At 39.7% G+C, this 25,858-nt stretch overlaps 2 protein-coding genes across 6 annotated transcripts; one reads left to right on the top strand and one right to left on the bottom strand.

The window, feature by feature from the left end:
- Nucleotides 1-311: 311 nt before the first annotated feature.
- Nucleotides 312-10,116, bottom strand: pkd2 (polycystic kidney disease 2). Of its 2 annotated transcripts, none has more exons than XM_029435093.1 (15): nucleotides 9,143-10,116; nucleotides 7,832-7,945; nucleotides 6,193-6,326; nucleotides 5,575-5,825; nucleotides 5,255-5,479; nucleotides 4,680-4,908; nucleotides 4,246-4,416; nucleotides 3,681-3,862; nucleotides 3,473-3,593; nucleotides 3,283-3,381; nucleotides 2,495-2,616; nucleotides 2,275-2,392; nucleotides 2,009-2,169; nucleotides 1,337-1,484; nucleotides 312-1,259 (listed from the first exon to the last, which is right to left on the bottom strand). In XM_029435093.1, the coding sequence occupies exons 1-15, from the start codon at nucleotides 9,564-9,566 to the stop codon at nucleotides 1,050-1,052; spliced, it is 2,709 nt and encodes a 902-aa protein (XP_029290953.1). In that variant the 5' UTR covers nucleotides 9,567-10,116; the 3' UTR covers nucleotides 312-1,049. The 2 variants fall into 2 exon arrangements, with proteins under 2 accessions (XP_029290953.1, XP_029290946.1); XM_029435086.1 differs by having other exon boundaries at nucleotides 313-1,259; nucleotides 2,009-2,172; nucleotides 9,143-9,566.
- Nucleotides 10,117-13,895: 3,779 nt separating this feature from the next.
- Nucleotides 13,896-24,078, top strand: g3bp2a (G3BP stress granule assembly factor 2a). Of its 4 annotated transcripts, none has more exons than XM_029432750.1 (13): nucleotides 13,896-14,063; nucleotides 16,014-16,132; nucleotides 16,217-16,298; nucleotides 16,727-16,900; nucleotides 17,512-17,602; nucleotides 17,729-17,834; nucleotides 17,948-18,128; nucleotides 18,723-18,821; nucleotides 19,279-19,381; nucleotides 19,472-19,531; nucleotides 19,628-19,759; nucleotides 19,881-19,999; nucleotides 21,065-24,078. In XM_029432750.1, exons 2-13 carry the CDS (start codon nucleotides 16,038-16,040, stop codon nucleotides 21,344-21,346), a joined length of 1,524 nt encoding a protein of 507 aa, XP_029288610.1. In that variant the 5' UTR covers nucleotides 13,896-14,063; nucleotides 16,014-16,037; the 3' UTR covers nucleotides 21,347-24,078. The 4 variants fall into 4 exon arrangements, with proteins under 4 accessions (XP_029288610.1, XP_029288605.1, XP_029288625.1 ...); XM_029432745.1 differs by having other exon boundaries at nucleotides 19,881-20,008; XM_029432765.1 differs by lacking the exon at nucleotides 19,472-19,531.
- The last annotated feature ends 1,780 nt before the right edge of the window (nucleotides 24,079-25,858 follow it).

Below are 25,858 nucleotides of genomic sequence, written 5' to 3'. Positions count from 1 at the left end.
AACATGTATAAACATTTTCATGTAACATTGGTTTTTGTGTTTTCTTTCTGTGCAGTGTGTTTTGATTTTGACCTTCAACACCGTCCCCCTCGAAAATATTATTTCAGCCAAGTACCTCTAGATATAATACAGTGCTACATTTCAAATGTTTAGACTCCATCACTAAATTCATGGCAAAACCATTTCTTGTTATAATTTAATAACACTATCGCTGTTTTAGTTGCATTGATGTTTTAAATCATTTTGTAATAATACTAATAATAATTGACATTATTGTTTTGTCACTTAAAATAAATCATAATCCAAACCAAATAAAAAATTAAACAAACTAATATTTTAATAACACTTTATTTGGCATAATAACAGATTTAAAAAAAGAAATAGATTGTAAAAAAAGAAAAAAAGAAAAAGTAAGGCACAGAGAAAAATAATAATAAATGCATGGGTTTCCCATGAACACTAGATGCACTCCAAATCGAAGTTTGTTTTAAGTTACAATATGTATCATAAAACGATAATAAGCTATTTAATTTGAAGCTTAATTGATGTACAGAGGATGAGTAAATATGACAGAATGTGCCACACTTGTACCTACTGTGTATTAAAATGATGAAAGACTAATCAGCATAATTAACAGAAATGCCTTTTTTGGTATTTGTGTAAATGCTAAGATGTGTGGATACATTAATCAAAAGCAGGTGAGCAAATCTCTCATGTAATACTAAAATCATACGCTGTGTATTCTGGGTACAACTGAGTATGCTGGCAGGCTGGTGTAATATATTTACTGTAATGTAACACTGTACTGTAAATCCTTCACTATTCAACCTCGTTCTCACATGTTCATGTGTCCCTTCATCATCCTGTTAAAGTAATACTTAATAATAGCTTTAGTGAATACTTTTAGATGTCTCACTCACTTTCAGTGCGTTTAAGTATTTGAGGCGTTTGATTTTGTCACCTCCTTTGTAATACGTCAAGAGATATCTTGGTTACCGCTGCAGGGACATTTCCAGGGGAGCGTTTCTTGGAATAATCCTCAGAAATGCTCACACGTGGCCGCTCGCGTTTGTGCTTGTGTCGAGGCCGTCGGTGGACAGAGAGGAGGACGGGCGGGTCCGGGGGCCGACAGGAGTGGCCGGCTGTGGGTGGCTGACCTGAGAGACCATATCGTCAGACTCCCAGCGCTCCAGCTCCTCCCTCACCAGCCTCTCCATCTGCTCCCTGTGGACGTCCGTGTCCCGTCCCAGACGCTCATCCTGACAGACAACGACAGATTTAAGTTGACATGCGCATAAGAAGCCAGGTTACACGGGATATCTCCACAGCTCCTCACCTCCATGACTCCGTCCAGCAGTCTGCCCAGCACATCTCTCCTTTTGAGTTTAGCTCTCTCCATAGTTTCCAGCTTCACGATCACAGCGTCTATCTTGGACACGATGCTGCCGATAGAGTGCTCCATCCTGTCCACACGTCGCACCAGCCTGAGAAGCACAGAGCCGTTAGTTCTCTTATTACACTGGATTGTTAGTATTGTACATGTTGAATGTGTCAGACTGCTACGGCCATTATCGTTCAATCAAACGCAGTATGTATGTTGTGTACGTGTGATTATGACCTGAGGCTGCCGTACATTTTTATTATTCTTCAGTTATTAGTTCACCTTTTATTTACTGATCAACTACGGCGACGCGTTAGGGTCATTGTAGGTCAAAATAAACAATTACAGAGCCCGGAGTGGGGGGGAATATTTAGTTTGATGAGGTTGATCCAACTTTGCAAAGTGAAGCAATGCGGTTCCTCGACATGAAACACACAATCTTTCCAAGTTTCTTTCTTGTACATTTGTGATTTCAAGAATTTCAGATTTTGTTCCAACAAATTTGAGATATTTTCTCTCGTAGATTTACGACTTAAATCCACGTTTTTAATATTATCCCCTTTGTAATCTACCGTGTAGATTATCTTGCAAGTTACAGAACAACAAAGGTAATAAAAGTCTCCCTACACTTGAAACTCTTCGTAGGCGACGCCGCCTGAACTGCTGCCGCGCCGTCGAGAGCTGTGACCGCTATCCTCGTCATCGTCTTCCTCCGAGTCGTCCTGGGTACGAGGGAAGCTCCGCCCGCTGTTGGCTCTCGTCAGAGAATTGCGTTCCAGATCCAAGTCCTCCTGGCGAGCGAGCAGAGACACACTGAACATCTGCAGGCTGAGCGTAAACTAACCCGTTCATGCTGGGTGTGTTTTTGTGCGGCCGATGGCTTCACCACTCACTCTCTCTTTCTCCAGGTCGTCTCTCATCTGCTGGTGTTCGTGCTCCGTCAGCTCCTGGTCGCCATCGTGATCGTACTTGGCGAAGATGGCCTGAATCTCAGCGTCTGTGTGGCCCTTCCTGAGCAAAGGAAAACAAATGAAAGACACTCAGGACACGTAAGCGTATGAATTTTAAATTTACAAAACCCAAATATCATACTAGATTTGAGGTTTGCTTTACCCTTTCAGATCCTGGCGGAGTTCATCGATGTTCAGTTTGCCCCCGGCCTGACGCAAACTGTCGGAGATGTCGTCTACTGCCGTCTTCTTCAGTCTCAACTTCATCAAAGCTTTGTTACAACCCTGAGAGAGAAGAATACTTACATTTGGAGGTAATACACAAACACTTCGGCAAAAGTAAACTAGCAAACATGTTCCCAGGATCAGACGCTTCCTGCTCCTACAGGTATCAAGATGGAGTCGCGCTCATCAGGGTTATAACGTATATTGTGTTTCACATGCAGTCTTTGTAGAATTAAATAACAAGAACGTGATTTAAATGTTGTAGTAGATCAAATGTCATTTAACAGCTCGTCTGATGTTAACCAACTGTTGTTGTGTGGTAGTGAAAGAGGACTCAAAAGCCCAATTGAAAGTCACAACTAGTTGCACATTGCTCTGTGTCACATGTTTTGGAGCCGACAACCTTTGTGCTGTGATTCCTGAAACATTCAGGGTTCCTGCGTTTGACTTGAGATTTGACTCACACCAGGAGAAATTAAATATATAAAGCTTCAGGAAAACAACTACTGTAACTTCTCCACTGACACCTTTCCTGTGGGAAACATGACATCTTCTAATATTATTTTTCTTTTCTAATAACATTTTTCCAATATCCGTATCTGTAAGAAGATACGATCAGACCCAAAAAATTGCAATATTTGGAGTAGCTTCTGGAGTTTATTGCCATGACTGCTACTGTTGATTTAATCTGTCCAGCCAAAATGAAGGATTCATGCGGTTCAATACCTTCTTAATGAGATCAGTCATTTCCATCTCAGACCTCTGCTGGGACATGTCGGCCTTCACCTCAGAGTACGTGTCATTGATGATGGCCAGGAACATGTTCTATAAAGAAAGAATGAGAAAGGGTGTTAGTGAGCGGGGTGTACAGTATGTAAACAACACGAAACAAACTTCAACACTACGCCCTACGCACCATGAGAATGAAGAAAATGAAGAAGACGAAGGTTATGAAGTAGATGGGACCGAGCACTGGATTCGCCTCCTCTATTTCTGAGAACTCAAAGTCTCCCAGGATGATACGGAACTGAGTAAATCTACACAAACAGAAACAACATTTTTCAACAACAGGAAACATTACAAGTGTTTGTACTTGTGTGGACTTTATACTTTGGATTTCATACATGCTCGCTTGGAAAGTGCTGAAATCGTTGACTTGGGTTCCAAACACCAGGTAGGCCAGCTGAGCGTACGCCAGGAAGATGATGAAGAACATGATGGCAAAACCCACAAGGTCCTTGGCACAGCGGGACATGGTGCCGGACAGCTGACTCATGGTCTTATTGAAGTTGATGAACTTAAAAAGCTGAGAGGACGAGAGAAATGATGAGCATTAGTCATCCTAACAGTAGTGGGGTTCTTATGTTTCCACTGGAGATTCTCACAGTGGGGTCAGTCTATATATATACTAATCTAAGATTATATATCATTTGAAATGACTTGCAGCCGATTGACATGATGTCAGTTGCATTGTTTAATGTGTATTCTGTGTTGAGATGGTGCAAATATTTTGAATACATGTGTAATATCTTTCTAGTACGATTGTGTTGATATGTGTACAAAATAAGCTACGTCTAATTATTCCTAAGGGACACACACGAGATATATTCTCCATCTTGTAAGGGGTTGTTAGGAACCTCTGCACTATTGTATCTTTGGAGTAATTATGAAGCGAAAGAGAACATATACCTTGACCCATGAAAAAAAGACGATGACTGCAGCCACGTTGTTGAACTGGACCTGCAGCTTGGCCAGAGGCTCAAAGCTGGGGTGAGTGCTGTGGTTCTCCAACAGGCCTTTCAGACGGTCTCCAACAATGGCTGTCCTGGTTATGTTCATGATAATGGCAACAACACTCAACTGAAGAAAGAGCAGACAGAGAAAAACGAACAACCTCCTGTTAAAAATGACTAATAATTTACTTTAAACGCACAATATGTTATTGTCTCTCAGTCAAATCAAAACAATAACAGAAGAGGAGTTTGGTGGCGTCGTGAAGTATCGGACAGAGGGTCAGATTCCAACCCGGGTTGTTGCGGTCAGTACTCAGCCTCGGTCGTTTTTTTAGACGTATTAAAGTGAAAATGATACATATTATGCCAAATACAAACTGTGATACGCACCACCACAATGAGAACATCCAGACAGTTCCACAGGCTCTTGAAATAATGCAGGCGGTGGATGCGGATCTCCAGCACTTCCTCCACCACGTAGTAGATGATGAATAGACAGAATGCCACCTCACACAGACCAACAAAGTAGTCCCAGCTGCACACATATCGTATCAGACGCACTGTTTGGAACTGCCAGGAGGTCACCACCCCGCCAGTAGCAGGGAACTCCACCAACAACCTGACAAACGCATGAAATCATATCAACTATAAGTGTTCACACAATCGTACTTTTATATTTTGGAGATGAATCAAAATAAAGCACAAATATGTTGATCATTTGATAATCAAATAAGTTTTTAGGGCAGTTATCAAGTACAAATATTCAATCATTTACTGCCTCTGATTCCTCAAATGAGGGGATTTGTGCATTTCCTGTTTCATATTGTTATAAATGGAATATTTTAGGATGCCATTGTTCTATATGTTCTGTGTATTCTCATACTATATAATCATGATTTCAAGTAAATGATCATTCGTCACGGGATTACAGAGTAACTGGAAATGTTGTGATTGATGATTCTCACCTGGCGATGCAGAAGAGGTTAATGTTCCCATTGTAGACGGAGAAGTCGAGAAACACCGCTCTGGTGCCTCTGTCCAGCCACAGCTGGTCTTTGAGAAACTGCAGTTGAGCTGCCGACTCCTGTTTGGTACGAGACAGGTCTTGATAATATCCTCCACCTCCATAATTAGATATCTGGCCCCAATAACCGCTCCCATTCATGTCACTCTCTGCTGTGTACACCCACCTACGAACAGAAAGAAAAGATTGCAGACATGTGTTAAAGTCCTACGTATGATTCAGCTCTAGTCTCCGTCTGTCAAATTAAAAGCATGGACTTACGCAGTTCCATTCTTGGAGCCAAAGGAGGTCGTGTCCTCGTTGGTTGGGGTGTACATGTTGAAGCAGTCCTGAACCTCGCCTCTCAGATCTTCGTGGATGGAGCAGGACTCGTTGCGGACTTTGACCTGCCGCAGCCGTGGCACCCCGAGGAGGAGGTTCTCATAGTAGATGAGACTCTGATTCTCTGGCAGGCTCTTGTTGTTGTACCACACCTCCCAGTACATGCCATTGAGGAAAGGTCCCTCTGTGAACTATAAGTGCAGGACAGTTTTCATGTAATACTATAGACATACTTTATTAATGTGATTAAGGATACTGCACTTCTTTTCCTCTGTTCTAGCAATATTTCCCTCCCTTGTTTTGCTTCTGATATGTATATATTATTTTATTATTATGCCCTGATGAAGTTCTGAAGACTAAAAGCTTTTATTTATTATTTAAGGAGTAGTTTGACATTTTGGGAATTAACTTATTACTTTCTTGCTGCAAGTTATATGAGAAGATTGACACCACTCTCCCGCCTGCACGGTAAATATTAAGGAGGAGACGCTTAGCTTAGAATAAACTGAATGTCTAGCTACTAGCATCCGACCTACATGTGCCAATTTAGCAATTTACCTTCCAGAAATCCTCCATGGTCGAGAGGCTTCTGAAGGAGGAAGGGTCCCCGGCAGACAGCGGTGTGTCCAGGAAAAGCTGAGACATGACTTTGGTATAGTAGTACATATTGGCGCTCACCATCCCATAGGTCACTGCAAATCACAATATAACATAACCATGACTGAAAGTGATGTTCCTGTTAGCACTAGCTGCATAACAAGCCCTTGTTAACATGCAAGAATGACAACAGTAGAGTTAAGGAATGAATGCTGTCAGCGTACAAACATTTATTATGACGATACAAAGACTTGACGAAAACAAAAAATAAACTCCGTATTAGGTCAAACTTAATTTTGTTTCACCTACAAATTACTATTTTCTGTAGCCTTCAGTATTCACCAGGGAGCAGCTCTGGAAACTGCTTATAATAGTCAAGCTTTGCCTGGCAGAATATGCCTCAATCCAGTCTGCCAGGAAATCATTTCCTGATCCACCCTAAAACCACAGTTTGGCATTTTTCTCTGCAGCTAAAGAAGAGCAGAGAAACTTTAACCATAACTTTTCCTGATCACACACATTTTAAATGTGAGTATTTCCATCAATTTTCTTTTACCGTCCCAAAATGTGGCCGTCAAATGTGTGCTGTTGTTGGCGTCTGAGCCCCCTGACGAGTGTGGGAGATTTGATTTTCAGCTGCCAAAACCATTAAGCATACACTGTGAGCTTGGAAAAAGACTTTTCAGCTACAAAAAAAGGTGCCAAGGCCGGCATAGTTTGTGCCACATTTTAAAGACCTTTCTATGAGTCACTTGGAGCAACTGTCCTTTCAGGTTCAGGACTAGCTTTTAGGACACATGCATTTACTTTATATAACCAAAATGATGCACATATTTTGGGTATATTCCTTAAAGCATGTCCCAATCTTAAGCTGTTTTTACACCACATGCCTAATGCCCAATGCATGCATATTGTGATGTCATGAGAGGTAGTGTCATAGATGGGACATACGGTCCCTCCCGGTGGATGCAGCAGGGACTACAAGCCACCAGACTGCAAAACCCCCAGTCAGCAGGGCGGGCAGGACAAGGTTTGCTGCCCAGCTGAACCATATGAGCTGATTGCCCTAGTAAGGCAGCTAAAAGGGGGGAGGGAGACAGTGGTGGGAGGGAAGCGACAATGCCTGAGGTGAACAGAGAGAGAGAGAGAGAGAGAGAGAGAGAGAGAGAGAGAGAGAGAGAGAAACTGGGGTTTTGTTGTTGTGCTACAGAGAAAAGACAACTAGAGTTTTTGATTTACATACCTGTTTGTTTTGTTTGTCTAAAAAGAGTTAAGTTAATGTGTATTAGAAGACTGAATGGACAGGATTTAAATTGTAAAACAACGCTTTGCCGCCTTCATTTCCTGCATCCACACCTCCAGAGCTCCCAGAGCAACGCTCCCCACCTCTCAAGACATCACAATATGTTATGAATTGTTATAGTACACTTTTTTGGCAGTTACTATACAAGAAATAAATGTACCTTTTATCATTTTGAACTAACAGGAAATGATGCCATGGGTGCCTAGTTAATTCTCTTCTGAGCTCTTCTGAATGACATGCCGACCAACCTTGTGCATAAATCTCATGACATTTTGCAGGATGTTTCTGTTTACTTACAGATACAAATAGTGATGAGGAATGCGACATATGTAATCAGCTCCCTCAGTACGTTCCTGAGGTACCTCTCTCGACTGCTGTCGCTGTCCTCCATCAGCTCTGTGCCCCACAGAACTGCAAAGAAAAACAGAAATTCAACAGGCAATCAAAACTGCTCAGCACGTCACCAGGACGGAGCTGCCATCCATGGAGGACCTCTACACCCAGCGGTGTAGGAAGAAGGCACACAGGATCATCAAAGACCCCCATCACCCCGGCAACAAACTGTTTTGCCTGCTCCTGTCTGGCAGAGGGTACCACAGCATCTGCAGCATCCGCACCAAGACCACCAGACTCAGGGACAGTTTTATCTCACAGGCCATTAGACTGTTGACCTCTGCAAAGTGTCACTACTGACAAATGTTTACAGTATTATATACTCTATTATCTATTATATATTTATATATATATTATTACAGTATACAGTATTTAATTCCACTGTACAATATCCAGTCTGTTTTATCTTATTATTTTATATGTATGTATTCTACTTATTTCCTGCATTTTACTTGCACCCTTATGTCTCTTGCACTATTTTATTACTGTATTTAATTGTATGTCTTAAGTATACTGAGCCTGGGACTTTTCCTTGCCAACAACTACCCAGTAGCTTTTGTGCATTTGGCAATAAAACCTTTGCTTAGCTTTTTTACAGTAAATATGATTAGATAAATATTGCAGTAGAACTAACAGTATTTTCTGACTTGGACTCAGCTATGGAGCTATAAAGTACACTGGCAACACTAGGTGTTCCCAAATATATAAATAATAGCTCAAAGACAAAAACAAAAAGTGTTATTATTTAAGAAGAGATTGCAAGAAAGGGGATTTAGTTGAATCTCTTCTTAAGAGACTTTAATCAAAGGGCTTATCTTGGGTTTTTTTCATGTCTCTTTATTATTATTATTATTATTATTATTGTTTTTCATCTTGTTATCTTGTTAGTGGAATTGGTTTGACCTACTTTATTCTGGTCCCGTAAATATCTGTTATATATATGTTATATATTTGATTATATAATTGTTTATTTTAATGAGCTGCCTTAATGGCAAATGTCCTTTTTACATTAATAGTATGACATTTCTTTAAATCAGTGGCATAACTGTACAGATGTGATGGACGTACAGTGAAACAAACTTAATCAACTTTAGTAGGTCAACTTTACAGCCCCTACACCTTTTAATGCACAGGCTACTGTCGTGATGTCACTGATCTGTAGATCATTGATAAACTATTCCAGGAAGTATACAAAGCATAAAGTGAGTGACTAACTTCGGATCTTGTGGAGTATCTGCTTCATCCAGCTGCGGTGGTCATGCCTGTTCTGCTGCCGAGCATCCACAGTCGGGGTCGGGTACAGTCCTCCTCGGGTGATGTGGGTGCTGCTGCCCGCCCCGGTGTAGCTTCCCAGGCCGCTGCTGCAGCTGCTGCTAGAGGCCGTGGACACCGACCTTCTCCCGGGACTCGCTGGAGGCCAGTCGGCTTCCATAATCTCCTCCTCGGGCTCAAACCCCGGGTTATCCCGACTCCACGCTTGTCTCGACGGAGGGGACGGGGTGCCTACGACTCCTCCGAGACCGAGGTCTTGATGCTGGATGTTCTCCATCTCTATCCCTTCGCCTGAGTCTAGTCTTTGCGGCAACCTGCCAGCCTCACTCTGCGGTAGCTGCTGCGGTCTGACTCGGGATGAACTCATGGTTCAGTTAGCTAGTTGTTTTTATGTAGTGCGGGGCATCTGAAAAAAGTGATGCAAAAACCTCCGATACAAGTTTATAACGGCTGAAGCTCAACCGTTAAAAGTTTATAACGGCTGAAGCTCAACCGTTAAACGACAAAAACAAAGCAGATTTGGAAGGTTAGTCAAATAACTTCCTAAATAACCTAGCTACATTAAAGGTAACACGGTGTGTAAAAATGACAATTAAGACGTTTAAATAACGGTGTCATGCTCCGCACATAGCCTGCGTTCATTTAGTAAGTTACGTTAGTTTTCACTCTCAACAAACCGTTGAGAAAACTTTCCGATCTTCAATTCCGTCTCAAAAAACGATGTCCTCCGTATTAAAGCGATGCCTTTAAAGCGTTAAAGTTGTTCCCTAATAAGCTATTAAAGTGGCTCCATAATAAGATATTTACATGACACTGGTGGTCGCATTAAAACGCCGTGTTTATGTGGAAGAAGAAAGATACTTTTCTTGCCCCAGGACAGCCATCTTGTTCCTGAACTGTTCCCCTAAAAAACTCATCTCGTTTGTCCGGGACTCAGATTACATTAGAAGTCATGGCGTCGCAGTAAAGGATGAAAAACACCCCTTTGGAAAACATTTTGATGTTCTGAAATGTGTTTTAAATTCAGTTTATATCGTGTTTTCTTAAATTAACTGTTTGAATGTACACCTCATAAAGATGTGGGATTGTTTTTGTTGATTGGTAAAAGATCAGAAAGCAGTTCCCCAAAGTAATTATTTTATAAAATTTAAATTTATAAACTGCCTTTTAACCATCTAGACACTTTATGATGACAAATAAGTCTTGCATTTGTTTTTAAAAAATGTGTTTGATGCAGTGTTTAGATTTAGGGTTACATAATCTCTGTATGTTTGGGTCAGCGGTTGCCATGACAACAAGAGATTATCGCTCCTTGCAATAAAAATTTTGCAGATTTTTAATTTGGTGCAAAAAAAAAACTGAGTAAAAGGCCATTTTTAAATGTTGTTACAGGCACTTGAGGTATAAAACCAAAGCTGCATGGTGTTTTCTTGATGTACTAAGTGTCCAGCTATTCGATTAGATCAAGAATCAAACAACTTGTTTTTTTAATAAAGCATCCAACCTGCAGAGTGCTGCAACATGGAATTAAATCTCATATAAATAAAATCTCAATGTAGCAGTTTCCATAGATTTCTATAAACCCAACCCTCCTCAAATTATAAATGACGCCTGGTCGAATTATTGACAGTTAGGCCGACATCACTTGTTGAGGTACATTTAATCATTAGATTAAATTGTTTGTTTCATTTTAATCAGCGTACCAACATAACATAAACTTTTGTTATGTGTTTCAAATGTAAGAGTTCTTATTTCATTGGATGGTGTGATAATACTTTCATTGATTACATGAATTGTCTGCTTTACCCAAAACTTGTTTGACCACTTGGTGGCGCTTAATACCCAGACTTCTCAAAGCTGGGTCTATGCACCAGTGACAATACTACTAAAAACATCAGGAACTATGCATCCTAATTGTTAAATGTGTGTACATTATATATCAAAGCACAAATATTGTTTAACACAAAATGTATGCAGGTTATGCTTCATAGCTGACCCCTCACTGTGACTGACTTCTGGGAGTGAGTGATGTTCCACATTATAATTGTTATGTTGCAGACATTTGCCTGCTGAATGTGCTATCTATAAAACTGGTCATTTGTTTTTAGTGATAGAGTTGAGATTATTTATTATCATTCGATGTACTTTTGACACTAAACGTTGCTCTCTTGAATGGGTCGTATTGACCTGTTTTCCAGGACAGTTTGATAAAGAAGAACTACATATCACTTCATAACTTACTTATCCCTTTTGTTTGTCATTCACTCGAGCAAGTCTCTGCAGCTGCAATGACCATTCGTGAGGTGACCTAATTTCATAAATTTGTGGTACTGTTTTGCATTTTTGGGATAATCATTTGATCAAACATCTAGATTTTGATTATGATTTATGCAAAACCACATACGTGATGTGCATTTAATTGAATTTTAAGCCATGCTAGTGGCATAAGAGAGATTAAAGGATAGGTTCACAATTTCTTAAGCCTGTCTTGAATCAATAGTCTGTCCCTTATTAAAAGATCCCTTTCTAATGTGCTTTCAATGTAAATGGTGGGGGACAAAATCCTCAGTCTGTACTCTGTGTTAAAATATATTTAAAAGTTTATCTGAAACCAATATAAGTCAAGTTTGATTTAGTCAAATCATGTGGGTAGATAGAGAGATAGATTGATTGATAGATAGATAGATAGATAGATAGATAGATAGATAGATAGATAGATAGATAGATAGATAGATAGATAGATGGATAGATAGATAGATAGATAGATAGATAGATAGATAGATAGATAGATAGATAGATAGATTGATTGATAGATTGATAGATTGATAGATAGATAGATAGATAGATAGATAGATAGATAGATAGATAGATAGAGAGAGAGAGATAGATAGATGGATGGATAGATAGATAGAGAGAGAGAGAGAGAGAGAGAGAGAGATAGATAGATGGATAGATGGATAGATAGAGAGAGAGAGATAGATAGAGAGAGAGATAGATAGATAGAGAGATAGAGAGAGAGATAGAGAGAGAGAGAGATAGATAGATAGAGAGAGAGACAGAGAGAGAGAGAGATAGATAGATAGAGAGATAGATAGATAGATAGAGAGAGATAGAGAGAGAGATAGAGAGAGATAGATAGATAGAGAGATAGAGAGAGAGAGAGAGAGAGAGAGAGAGAGAGAGAGCGATAGATAGATACTTTTAGGCATCCAGTAGCTTAAAAGACATATAACAAACACATCAAATTTCCCTCTATTTGTTGCTTTCCTTCCACTGCAATTCAACAAGAAAACACCAGAAAATAGGATTCGGTATATTAGCTTCAGATAAAGTTCTATACTTTTACTCAGAACAAGGATTGTGGATTCTGTCCCCAATCATTGACATTGAAAGCACATTAAGAAGGAATCATTGTTAATGGCCAATATGAACAGGAGGAACGATTACAGCGAGCAAAACCTGTTTCAGTGTTCATATGGGCACATGACTATTGTTTTAAGACAGACTTGAAAAATTGTGATCCTACCCTTTAAAAAGAGAATAGTCGAAATTGAAGCGAGATACTGAGATATCCTGACTTTTTAGTTGGGAGTTTGAGTCAAGCCTCAAAAACGCCGGATCCTACATATTTTATGATGCAATTCAAAAACACATTTCACAACACCCGTCTGCCTCAGAAATGGCCACTTCTTTCAAATCCCACATGAGGAGTTTGTTAAACAGTCTTTCTGTTAAAATGTTTAAACTCAACCAAATCTGAGATGACAATTATCATCAGGGTTATGATGTAATTATTTTGATGAGTAAACTTATCTTTATGTGTAAAAACCTGGAGTGACTTCAAAACCATGGCAGGAGATGTGTACCAAAAGAGCAATCTTTCAGAAACTACATACATTTACACATGTATAATGTGTATACATGGTAATCAACAAATCAATAATCAAGTAAAAAGTAGGCTATGATAAATTATGCTGAAATAGAAAAGGGTATGAAAGTATATTTCTGTGTAAAAAATTATGCAAAAAGAAAAGTGTCTAAAACCATTACAATAGGTATTACATAAAACTGAAGATATGTTGATTCAGAACTCACTATACTGTATTGTTCTCTCATAGTTCCATACATCAGAATCAGAATTTACCTTGTTACAGCAAAAGAACAAGAAAGTAAAGTGGCGAGTACACAATAATTAAATAGAATAAAATAGAGTACAACAAATACATTCCTGTTGTGTGGTGGTATGGGGAAACATATACAAAACAAACACTAATCCAGTTTGTCACAAGGAATTAGGAATGTGTAGTTTACTTTGCCAATTTAAAAAAATGCTTGAAAATAAGGCAGTTAACATATATGAAACTGACATATGTTTATTATTATTATTTCTTTATCTGAAACGTTTGGAACTGTTTTTGAAATGTTCAATGTAAATTATTGTTTTAAATATATTAATAAATACCTAAATAAATTACTACTACTGCTACTACTACAAAGTAACACGAGTGTGAATGATGATCAATACTACTAGAGTCCAGTGTTTTTGAGATAACATTAGTAGAAAGTTCAGGGGGCGGGGTTATTTGTATGACGTCATAATTTATGTTGCCTAGTGTAAACAGTCCATTGGCTGAATCTTTGTGATGGGGGTTCCCTGCCCCAGATTGCAGGGGTAAAACAATAAATAGAACCTATCACTTTAAATCTTCAATCTCTGGTACAGCAGAGATCATAAACTGTTAGTTTAGTGAAGAGAGGGAATATAATTATATTCACCTGGGATATTTCAAAACATTTTACAGCCGGTCACTCGTAGATATTTATTACATAATAATTCTGTCTACATAGATAGGTCTTTCATAAGGTAAGTAAACCATCCTCCAAGCTAAGCTATAAGACCGCTGACATGCTAACCGTACCAGCTAATGTTAGCTGCATTGTCTGGTCAAAACCACGACTGCTCGCTAGACCGGCAGTAATCCTTCAAAGTTGCCAACAAAGCGTGCCGCTACTGTACAAATATCCCACATTAGCTATTTAGTCAAAAATTACGTGTGTCAATTATATTTGTCAAATCTGCCTTCCTTTGTTTTCTTTGAGCTAGCATTAGCACTCAACTTGTTTCATTGATAATGGTTCGTCAGACAGTGTACGTTAGGTGTAATTTTATTTTAAAGTTTGAATAAACTTTATATTACCTACGGGTTGTATCGATTATGATACCATTAATTATAAATTGGTAGTTAATGTCAATTTCGGCCTCATGGGCATAACATGGACACACTTTATTGGTGCACTACAATGGCTAATCTCGCCGGGCTCAACGTTATGTCGGCTTGATGGTTTTCCCCGCTTGCATTAGTTGTGTGTGTGCGTGTGTGTGTGAGAGAGAGAGAGAGATAATTGCAGCGAATTAACCTCTAGTCAGTTAACCATTGTATGTGTTTACCGACAATACCAATGTGTTTCTTGAAATGTGTTACTCCCGCACATTGTAAAAGTGACAGCCGGCTGAAAGAAAAACGACGACGCCACAAGTTAGCTTATGCTAATGCTAGCTAGTGAACTAGCAATGTAGCAAGCTTGGCGTTCCTTTCCGTTTGCCGGACTAGCATTAGCCTTTTAAAATGACAGCGAAGAGGTCGGTAGTAAAGAATATATATTCCTTCCGATGTTTTTACAGTCTAGATAATGTTGGCTTTGCTGACAGTTTTGGGCACATGTCTAGGACGGGAACATACGATGCAAATTATGAATCGGTCAGGTCGGAGGGCTAATGTACATGCGACAAATGTGAGAAATTGTAAAATGTTGTTTGCATAGACATGAGAGGCCTAGCTCATACAATATTCCACTTATCTACAAAGGGTTGAACACACAACCTCTATGTGATTAACACTTTTTAAAAGTATGATTTAATTGTGGCAAAGTTCGTTTTGTCCGCTGTCAGACTTGAACTGCTTCAGTCGCTTCCCTTTTTATCTACAGCCGGTTTCCCTCTTTGTCTCATTGGATGAACGTGATGGCGCAGTTGTTTGTTAGCTGGTGTGTTAGCCAGCGAGCTAGCTAAACAGTCAACTGTCTTGCTTCTGTTATATGATTGATATGGGTCAGATGAAACGTGGGCCTAGTGAGCAAAAGAAAGTGAAACCGTATTATGTTAGGAGAGGGATTCACCTTTTTGTTCTTCCTGTTCTAGCTACTCAAACGCATCTATGTTTACCTGTAGTAAAGCATAATGTTCACGACTACAACTATGAACTTATAATGGCCTGAAGTCCAAAGCATAATTTTACATATCGTTATCTCCTATACTCAGTTGCCAATTCGTTTGGTGCTTCTACATGCAACTAATACAGTCTAATATTAAAGCTCTGCAACAAATCCAACCTTTATGAAAGTTGAAATGTCAATGTTTTGTTTTAAACTGGTTCGGAAATGGGTTGCTTCAACTTTATGGTCATTATTTCAGGCTTTAGTTAGTATGTGGTGCTGTTGAATTGTATTGGGTCACAACGAGTAATATGATATTAGGATAACATATTAGAAAACTTAATATAATGCAGTACAATTCACCAGCTGCATACACTACAGCCTCCAAATGTACCAGGAAGTTCAATCAATACCTCTCTTGAACAAACACTAAATAACTCAAATCAAATAAACTAAATGACCTTCATAAAGTTAGGGGTTATAGCAGAACTGTAGTATTGAACTACATCATTTTTTAGAATGTTCCCAATAAAATGGCAATTGAGTGTTTTAAATTTCTAGATGTCATTGCAATTAATTACTTGTTTATCTTCTGTTTCAGCACTTAATATTGTTTACCAAAGAAATGGTGATGGAGAAGCCAAGTCCCCTGCTTGTAGGGCGGGAGTTTGTGAGGCAGTATTACACACTCTTAAACAAGGCACCAGACTTCCTGCACAGGTAATTACCAAAATATGTTGTGTGAGACACGTCATTTGTGGGTATTGGTAATGCTGTTTAACTGTCATATTTGTTTGCCATTAGGTTTTACGGGAGGAATTCTTCCTATGTTCATGGAGGACTTGATCCAAGTGGGAAACTTGCGGAAGCCGTGTACGGGCAAGCGGTAGGTGCCCAATAATAAAGATTCACATTGAAAATACTGTGTAGTAGGTGTCTGGTACGAGATTATTCACAATGGAGATAAAATAAGTATTTATTTGAAGGAAAATGTACATGGCACATAATAAATCATTAGCAGCATTTGAGGAATAAATAAATGGCAGAGGAAATTATGCTGTTTTTGTATCAACTTCATATTTCCTTATCAGTGTTTCTGTTTTGAGTCTGATAAAAAAGAAGTCCGATACAAAAATATGTAAAATCACCCCTGTTTTCAAGGTTGAGCTGAGTAATGAATGTGAAAGTAAACGACACACTGGTTGACCTCAGAACGTTACCAAATTCTTGACGTAAATGAGAATCAGATTTTATAGCATGGACATATCTTTTTAATTAAATGTTGATTTTGACATTTGTTTCGGCCTTTCTCAGGAAATCCACAAGAAGGTCATGTCCCTGCAGTTCAGTGAGTGTCACACAAAGATCAGGCATGTGGATGCCCATGCCACACTGAGTGATGGGGTGGTGGTGCAAGTCCTCGGAGAGCTGTCCAACAATGGTCAGCCCATGAGGAAGTTTATGCAAACTTTCGTGCTTGCTCCAGAGGTGAGATCACCTCTACTTTTCAGTACTGACATTGGTGAGGGTTGATTCATAACAGTAAAAAACAATTATTTCTTAAGATTTATGGCTTATTATATTAATCAGTTTGTTTTTTTTTGGCTTAAACTAGAGATGCACCAATTGCAGTTTTTTGTTTTATTGGTTTTTTTTTAAGTCTGACCTGTTTTCTTTCTAAGAACTCTAATTGACAGCAGAGACAAACATTTTCTAACTTTTTTCTATGTTGTATGTTTATACACATCAGAAGAATCAGATATATAATTATTAGTTTTTACTGTTATTTATTATATATCTAACTGTATTTATTTATACAAAACTATTATGAATCAGTATCTATTAGCAAGAATGTGAAAGTGTATATATTTTAACTCCCACTCCTGCGGTGAGCGGCGCACAGTGAGCGACAGAGCTCACGCTGTTGCAGAAGATCTAGTCACTGCGACTTACGCTGAAGCAGCATGAATTACAATAAGCGTCTTAAGTTGGTTATTGCAAATGTTTTTAAGGCTTTTCCGCCAACCTTGGACACAACTCAAAATTATAAATAATACGATTGATGTCATTGACACGGTTTCCATGGAACATTTCTTTAGGGTTCAGTGGCCAACAAGTTTTACGTCCACAATGACATCTTCCGTTACGAGGATGAGGTTTTTGGAGACTCTGAAGCCGAGCTTGACGAAGGTAAGATGTTCACAAATATCCCAAACGGACTTGTTTATTATTTGAGTTTTTAGTTCATGTTTTTATGGTTAAATGTGAGGGTGCTAATGCAAATAATTTCCAAGATTTTTGCTTTCTCTCACTTAGAATCAGAGGAGGAAGTTGAAGAGGAGCCAGAGGAGAGGCAGGCGTCCCCTGAGACACTTCAAGAAAGCCCTAACAGCACCACCTATTACGAACCTCACCCTGTCACGTATGCAAAAATATATATTTATGTTCCCCTTTTAAAAAAATGCATGAAGGTATTTATTTTTTAAACTTTAGTTTATCTGTGGACATGACTTCATGTTGATCTGTACTCTGCAGTAATGGAGTAGAGGAGCCCATGGAGGAGCCAGCTCCAGAGCCCGAGCCTGAACCTGAACCAGAGCCCAAGGCAGAGGAGGTAAAGCCTGAAGTAGTTGAGAAGGTTCTGGAAGAGATGGAGGAGAAAGCACCGTCACCGGTCCCTGTGGCGTCTCCACCAAACACACAGGAGCCTCCCAAGGTGAGACTGATGTGTCTCTATGTGGTAACTTCTCAGTGGTTTCCTTCAATAAAAATATCAGGAGTCAGAGTTTGCTGGATCTTTGTGTTTCAAAACTGAAGATCCAAAATGACTCCTTGAACTTGCGTTCTTTGTTTAATGCTTCAGTGATGCTACATATTTAAAAAGACAAATTAATTAAAAGCTGTTTGTTATGGATGTTGGGGAACTTGAATAGATTTGCTCCTGCACAGGAAGAGTTTAATTTAATACTTTTACAATATGTTGAAAGATGTATATTTGTTATTAGAAGCTGTAGTCGACCACAGAACAATCTTGGTCTTCTACCTATTCTTCAACCAATCGATTGTTCCATCAGGGGAGGGTTATCTCTAGGTTACCTAAATCTGTCACTGCACTCTACCTGGTACCCTAAATGTATTAAAAGAAAAACATTAAAAGATATTTGCAGCATATTTAATTTTAAATCTAATTACTTTAAACTTAAATGATAATAGCAGACTCAAAACCTGACCAGTATGGACTTGCCCATAATCGTATGATATGAACAATTATTAGACCAAACATTGACATGCATTACTGCATCCCTCACAGACTTTCTCGTGGGCCTCGGTGACCAGTAAAAACCTCCCCCCAAGCGGCACAGTCACCTCCTCTGGAATGTCACCCCATGTTAAAGGTCCGAGTTCACAGGTAAGCAACCAACTGTCAGAGCACATGAGAAACGGGTCACTAAATATGAGTCTTCTAAAAGGGTTGTGGTTTTGATGGTGTCTTTAATCATCTCTGGAAGAACATATTTAAATTGGGTGTGCTAAAACCCATGATTGGTGAGGACAGCTTTTTCGCAGGCTGGTATATGGCCACAGCCTGAATGTTATTGAACAATAGCCAATACAAATGTATTATTTCACAATAACATAAAAGGGGTATGGCGGTCCAAATTTGTCTCTGAAAGAAGTTTTATAATTCTGTTTTTCTTTAATTACCCAAAGCAATTAGAAAAGCCGTAAACGGGACTTGAGACTAAAACGCATAACCAGCTCAGGCAGGGTGACCTACACTGATTCTCTGCATATAAAAGCAATTATGAAAAGGATGTATGGTTGATTTTAGTCTTTTTTGTGTGTGACGCTCCTCCCCCATACAGACCAGAGGTGAATCCAAGACGGAGACACACACGGCACCTATTCGGGCGAGAGACCAGCGCACACGGGACAGACCGGCATTCACTCAGCGGGGTCCAAGGCCTGGTAACGCCAACACTCATTCCACAAATGAAGGGTTTATCACTTAGTAGTTTCATTTAATTTACTCTTAAAGCACGTCTGTGTCACTATTAGATGGTGTTGCATCTTCGGAGTCACAAACGGGGAAACCACACTTAAGTTTTGTTAACAAAGGTAAAGTCACATCTAAATCTAAACTTGCACATGGTATGGGTTTCTACTTTCTGGGATTTGGATGCATGTGAGCTGATGTAATGTTCTGACCTGCAGGTGGCCGGGGAGATTCTGAATCTGGTGACATGGACAGCAGGCGAATTGTCCGGTACCCAGACAGTCACCAGCTTTTCGTTGGCAACCTCCCACATGACATTGACGAGAGCGAGCTCAAAGACTTCTTCATGAGTAAGTTTCCTTTTCCACTTTTGGCAAAATATTTTCCATGTCATGTAAAAATCCTGCAAAGCTTTTGAGTGAATATACATATTAGTTAATATTAAACTCATCTTTGTTTTCCTTCTTGCAGCTTATGGAAATGTTGTTGAGCTGCGGATAAACACCAAGGGCGTTGGTGGGAAGCTGCCCAACTTTGGATTTGTGGTCTTTGACGACTCTGATCCTGTGCAAAGAATCCTGGGGGCCAAGGTAGAAGGGGCATGTATTGAAATTTCATTACCTACTTTCATTCATTTGGTGGTGGTTTGGTGACGCACACATTTCTACAATAAGGCACAGGAGGGTTAAACCCCCCACAGGAAATGCCTAAACCTGTTATAAAACGTACATCATGCTTGTGTCGTTAGTAAATGGATATCTAAGGCTGTGTTCAGACCAACTGTTTCATTGAGTTAAAGAAGAAAAACAAGGAGTTTGGTCGCTGCAGGTCAGATCAAATATGAACCAATAAGTGCACTTTGAAGGCTCATCAAACGCTCACACGACAACGACCTGTTTATGCTGCTATGAGGTCATTTTCTACGACCATGGAAAACTATCTCAAACGGTGAACTGGCACAATGCTACTTTACACCTAATGCTTGCACTTATTTGATTGGTATTGCAGTGTGTTCATTAATAACTGGATTGTTAAAAGTTGAGCAGGGATCCACTTTAGTGGGACAACCCCACTTTCTTTATCTTAACCCCTCTGTGGTGGAAACTCACTGGTCTCATTAACATGAATGAGGACTGTTTTGTCTTTCTGCACAGAATATCCCAGACTAAAAGGAAGCTGACACTTCTCAAAACTATATATATATCCAAAGTAACTGCCCTAGAAAACCTGGGTGTTTGATATGTGAATAACCAAACTTATCTTGTCACTTTTGGGAGGTGAACGTTAGAAATACTCGACCAACGTCTTGCCATCTGACGTACTGTTGCGGTTTGTCAAGTTTAACTTTTGTTGTTGGACAATGCTGTGTTTTTTGGGAAGTTTCTGTGTTTTCACCCCAACTGCAGATTGGTCTAATTTGTTCACGTAGGACTAAATTCGGTCTGAACACAGCCTCGGCTATGAATAATTTCACTGGCAGGGACACAGAACTTGTCAGGTCAACCCAATGTGACACAGCAGTGCTTACATGGGGTCTGGGACGGATTGACAAACTTGTGTGTGCAAACCAGTGAATGATGTGGGTTCTGAAATTGATTTGGGGAAATATTCAGTTCTGGTTTCTTCCGTACTGACTGGGCTTTTTCTCCCTGCAGCCCATCATGTTTCGGGGCGAAGTGCGTCTGAATGTCGAGGAGAAGAAAACGAGGGCGGTGCGTGAACGAGAGACCCGTGGCGGAGGAGACGAGCGTCGGGACATGAGGCGCAACGACCGGGGCGCCGGAGGTTCAAGAGGCATCGTGGGAAGTGGGATGATGCGAGAACGCGACGGGAGGGGACCACCTCCTCGAGGCGGCATGGCCCCGAAACCTGGCATGGGCTCCGGTAGAGGCTCTGGTGGCCAGGGAGAGGGTCGCTTCACGACCCAGCGCCGCTGAGAAGAGCACCACCTGCAGTGTGGAAGTAGTACAGTGTTCTTCATCTTCAACCGTTCTCGTTAACGAAAAGAAATCTTCATGTATAAACGTATATATTTGTTTTGTTTTATTTTTTTATTTTTTTGTTCCCTCTTTGCTTTGGAATGTGACACAGCCTGTCAACCTTTTTTGTTTGTGAAATAGACAAAACAAAAATAAGCAAACAAGAAATTTCACTTATTAGTTGTGAGCTGAGCATCCTTTTCGGGTATCTCAAGAATTCACAAACTTTAATTTGTAAATTTGTGAAAAAAGGCGAACCAACCAGGAGTAATCTGCCACATTAGGAGGGACTGATGAGACTTTTAACTACGATAATACAGCCCATCATTTGGAAAAGAGATTATATGCCTTGACTTAACTGGGGCGCTGCTTCACGAAATCCCTCTATTGCACATTTTATATGGTAGTTTTCTGCCCGTTACTGTTGGAAAAGAGTGAGATGCAAAATTTGTGCAGTTCCAGAGGAAAAGTTTGCCTTTACTTTTTCCTTTTGAGAGACCACTGCTTCAAAATTGCATAATGCACTCATCAATATGCACTAATGGGTACTTTTGTCGTATTACATTGACATCCATGCTCGGAACGCAGCTGGAGAGACCTGTTTTGTCTCAAAGCGATACGACTTTCCGGGGCAGGCCTCGCCCGCAGCCTGTCTGCTGTGAACAATGTACTTTTCACACTTTTGACCCAAAACTACGCTTCAATTACTGCTGGATGGACAAGATGACAAGCAAATCTACATTATATTTTTTTCCTCATTTATAAATCGAAATGAAAATATAAAAAAGCTCAAATCCTGGACTTTCACCAAATAAGTGGGGGGACTAAGGATACACAAGAAACAAAGAACAATAGAAGAGAGGTGGTAATGATGGCGGCTCGCTCTGTTTTTTCTTTTGATTCCAAGTTTGATTTTCTTCATGTTTTTCCCTGCCAGCTAGACCGCGAAACTGGACCGCGACACCTTCCCTCCCTTCCTTGCTTAAGTGCGGCGTAACGGAATAAATGTACAGCAAAAATCATAGTTTACTGTATGTTTTGTTTTCTGTATATATTTTTCATTTCTCTCACGACTTGATAAAAAGCATGAATGGTGCCTTCTATTTCACCTTTTCCAGTCTTACTAAAGTGGTTCGGAGCTTTCTGCCTCCTAATACTGAGCTGCTCATTTTGAACTATTGTTTTTTTGGGAATGGATAGAAAAACAAATTGCAGTATTCACAAGTTTTAATTTTTCAGGTGCATTTTTCATTTTTTCCATACTGTTTTACTACCTAAGATGCTTTGCTGTGAGTTTTGTACATTTGTTTTGTATTGTGTCTGTTCTGGGTTTTGTAGAGACGATAGGTGCCTCCAGTTCTGTTTGATGTTAAATGGTTAAGAGGTGCATCTGAAGAACAACCCCCCCTCCCCCCTCCCCCCCAAAAGGTACATTAAAGATGGTGGCAGTGAAATGCTTGCTCCTTGGTTTAAGAAATCATAGCTCTACAGAACCGTGATTTCAGTGATCTAAGGTAAAGAGTAAATGTCTCACAATGTGATTCAGCTTCTGTTCTTTACTTGCAATCGGACCATAGTTTTTGCGACTCATGGTAGCACTTGGTTTAATCCCTGGACTCAAAGTTGTCGGGCTGTTTTTTCTTTTTTCTTTTCTCAGCTACAATTGTGTAATGATCTGTGCCGGCCATAGTTCCAGCCGACAGACTAGCAAATAATTGTGCTCACTTTTCTAGCCATTTACGCATTTGTATTTTCATATGCCGATTATTCATTGTGCTTATTTGTATTCATATATAATCCCCCCCCCCCCCATTCAAGGCACGTCTGATCTGAATGCCCTAGTCATCGTCTCCCTCTTGTCCTCTTGCTTATTTTCTTTTTACCACTCTGTCGGGAGGGAAGACCTTTTAGTTTCAGCTGGAAAGGAAAACATGACAAACGAGATGTTACCTATTTTATTTTTATTTTTTTTATCTTGCACTGAAATGGGACGTAAAATTTGATGTAGCAAATATACGAATGAGGTCTTCCTTGTCCCGTGGTATTGCACTATTTACAACATTTCTCGGACAATCTCTAATTTTGAAAACCGGTTTTCCAAATTTATCATCTGGCAGTGAAAACACAAAGTGTTAGTGCTCATCTGCGTTAAAAGAATATATGCTCTCTTGCAGTTTAAATGTGTACAGACATGGCATATTTTATGTAATTTTCAACAGTAATGCTCGGCTACTCTCCCTTTGTAGTTGAGATTAAATATTTTCAGATGTGAGATTAGTTTTCAATAGAGATTCTTAATTTTTTACCATCAGTCTTTGACCTGAAACTACAGAAAGATTACAGCTCTTTGGTCCTTAAGTGTTTTCTCATGGGTGCCTCTACCCCCGAATGTTTTTTTGTCAGGTAATTGCTTAACTTGAAGACTTTACTGCAATCGTACTTTTACAGCAATGAGCAATGAAGAGGGTGACGAAGAAGAGCCATCATGCTTTCTCACCGATTTGTGCTTTTTACATCAAAGTGGTGGTAAAAATACTTAAAGGTTATAAATTTACAGTTGGATAGTTCTTCTTTTTCACTGAGGTTTTCAACGACACACTCTTTTCCAAACTTTTAAAGGATCCTCAAAAGAGGAAAAAGCTGTAAATTGAGTGGATCCTCATTGTGAATCATTCCAGACCTTTCTGAATGGAAACAGAAGTACCTTCTTTAGCAGGCGTGGTAAACAGTTGGCTGCCATCTTAATTTGTACTGTGTTTACCCTTTACTTGTTGCTAGTACAAAAGTGTTGCAGCTGGAGAATCTTATTTTTTCTTTTCTCTCCCCCCCCCCCCCCTTTCTATTTTGAATGTGTTGGACTTAACATACAATAAACTACTGATATCAGCACCACTCATACCGTTTGTCATGTTTAAAGGTTCCTCCATCAAAGATAATTAAGTAAGATAACGAGCTTGTTGATAAGCTTACACGGGTAGAACTCAGACTTTGTAGTGAAAGAGCAAAATGTTGTTGTGCAGAGAAAACTTACAAGATCATTATTTGTTTTAAAAATATTTTGCACTTCAAGAGATGTTTTGATTTTAACTTGCTTTTCACTTTGCAACTTAGTGTTTATAATTAAAGGTGCACTGTGCACACTTTACACATCAAACTTAGACCTTATTATTTTAAAGGTTCTCTGTGACTACGATTAAAGACACGTGAGTAGGATTTGTCTGGTTTTAGAACAAGCTTTGTCTGCTTGGTGTTTCGTCTCGCTATATTTGTGTTTCCTCTTTGATGTGTACAATTGCTAGTTTTTATAGAGGTAGACGCCCAGAAACGTCCCTAACGCAGCAAAATACAGACGCAGGGCCATAAGTGATGATTGAGAGGGATTGTTTTTGTATGACATTTTAGGAAGCTACTCATTCTGCCTTTAAAGTTAAAGGGGCATGTTTTTATATGTGAGTCTGTTTTTTTAACTACATTCCAGCCAATGATTTCACATCATCCTGATCTACAGGTGTGGTAACATGTCATGATACACACTAATGCGCCAACAAAGGCAATGAAGAAGAACACCAGCTAGTAAATATGGGTGCTTGGCTTTATGAGGAAGGAAACTCATTTAACATGTTGTGAGACACGATGTGTTTTGGGGAGTAACACTGAATGTAGATCAGAAACAGGAAGCACCTTTAAGATCTGACAGACACCCTTAAAATGAACAACGGCATTTGTGCGAATTCTTAATACAGTTATTCAATTACAATTGGTATGTTCAAAGGATTTAATCGGTGTCATCCTGCAGCATCTCTTCAGTCACCGTCACTATCCTCTTCAGAGGATGTTTCGCTTGATGAAGAATCAAACCTTTGAGGCGGGAGGGGGCGTCTTTGATTCACTGTTGGGTTGCTTTGAGGACTCACTGGGAGGTTGTTTCGAGGGACCGGGACAAAGCCAGACACTCTAAAAGGTGAGTGTGGAAGAAGCTGACCCCCTCCTTGTAAAAACCTGTCATTAGTAGCACCTTGCCCATACACATAAGACCTTCCCCCGACTGGATACTGGAGAACGTAATAAGGCATGCCAGGTTGGTAGAGGACATCAGGTGGAGGACGAGGGGGCTTCTGTCCTGGTTTATTGACAGAAATCGGAGGTGGAGGAGTGATGTTCACAGGCTCATCAGTGAACAGACATGGAGGGTTCTCATTTCTTGGATGAGCATCAGCACTTTCTTCCACAAAGGACCCTGAGAAAAGAAGCAATACAAATATGATTTAGCATCACTTGCTGGAAAATCAAAGTGTAGTGCTGAGAAATGAATTCATGTCATACCTTGTTTGCCATTTCCTGAAGCTCCGTGTTGATAGCTGGCAAGGTTCTGCCCGACAGGAAGAGCTCCTTGAAGAAAAGACAAATTATTATGTCCTTTAATTTCAGTATTTCATATGATTGCTAAATAAATGATTTTAGAGACACCTT

Source organism: Cottoperca gobio, chromosome 1 (genome assembly GCF_900634415.1).
Source record: "Cottoperca gobio chromosome 1, fCotGob3.1, whole genome shotgun sequence".
NCBI lineage: Eukaryota > Metazoa > Chordata > Actinopteri > Perciformes > Bovichtidae > Cottoperca > Cottoperca gobio.
Note: the sequence above shows the minus strand (reverse complement) of the source record. Positions and strands in the feature narration are given on the sequence as shown.

Excerpts from the sequence above, each read along its gene's own strand:
- g3bp2a (XM_029432745.1), top strand. The coding sequence starts at position 16,038 with ATGGTGATGGAGAAGCCAAGTCCCCTGCTTGTAGGGCGGGAGTTTGTG. Across the intron at positions 16,133-16,216 it reads GCACCAGACTTCCTGCACAG|GTTTTACGGGAGGAATTCTT; the intron begins GTAATTACCAAA and ends GTTTGCCATTAG. Across the intron at positions 19,382-19,471 it reads TCAGCGGGGTCCAAGGCCTG|ATGGTGTTGCATCTTCGGAG; the intron begins GTAACGCCAACA and ends TGTCACTATTAG.
- pkd2 (XM_029435086.1), bottom strand. The coding sequence starts at position 9,566 with ATGAGTTCATCCCGAGTCAGACCGCAGCAGCTACCGCAGAGTGAGGCT. Across the intron at positions 6,327-7,831 it reads CCTCATCACTATTTGTATCT|TGACCTATGGGATGGTGAGC; the intron begins GTAAGTAAACAG and ends TGTGATTTGCAG. Across the intron at positions 2,173-2,274 it reads ACGACCTGGAGAAAGAGAGA|GAGGACTTGGATCTGGAACG; the intron begins GTGAGTGGTGAA and ends CTCGCTCGCCAG.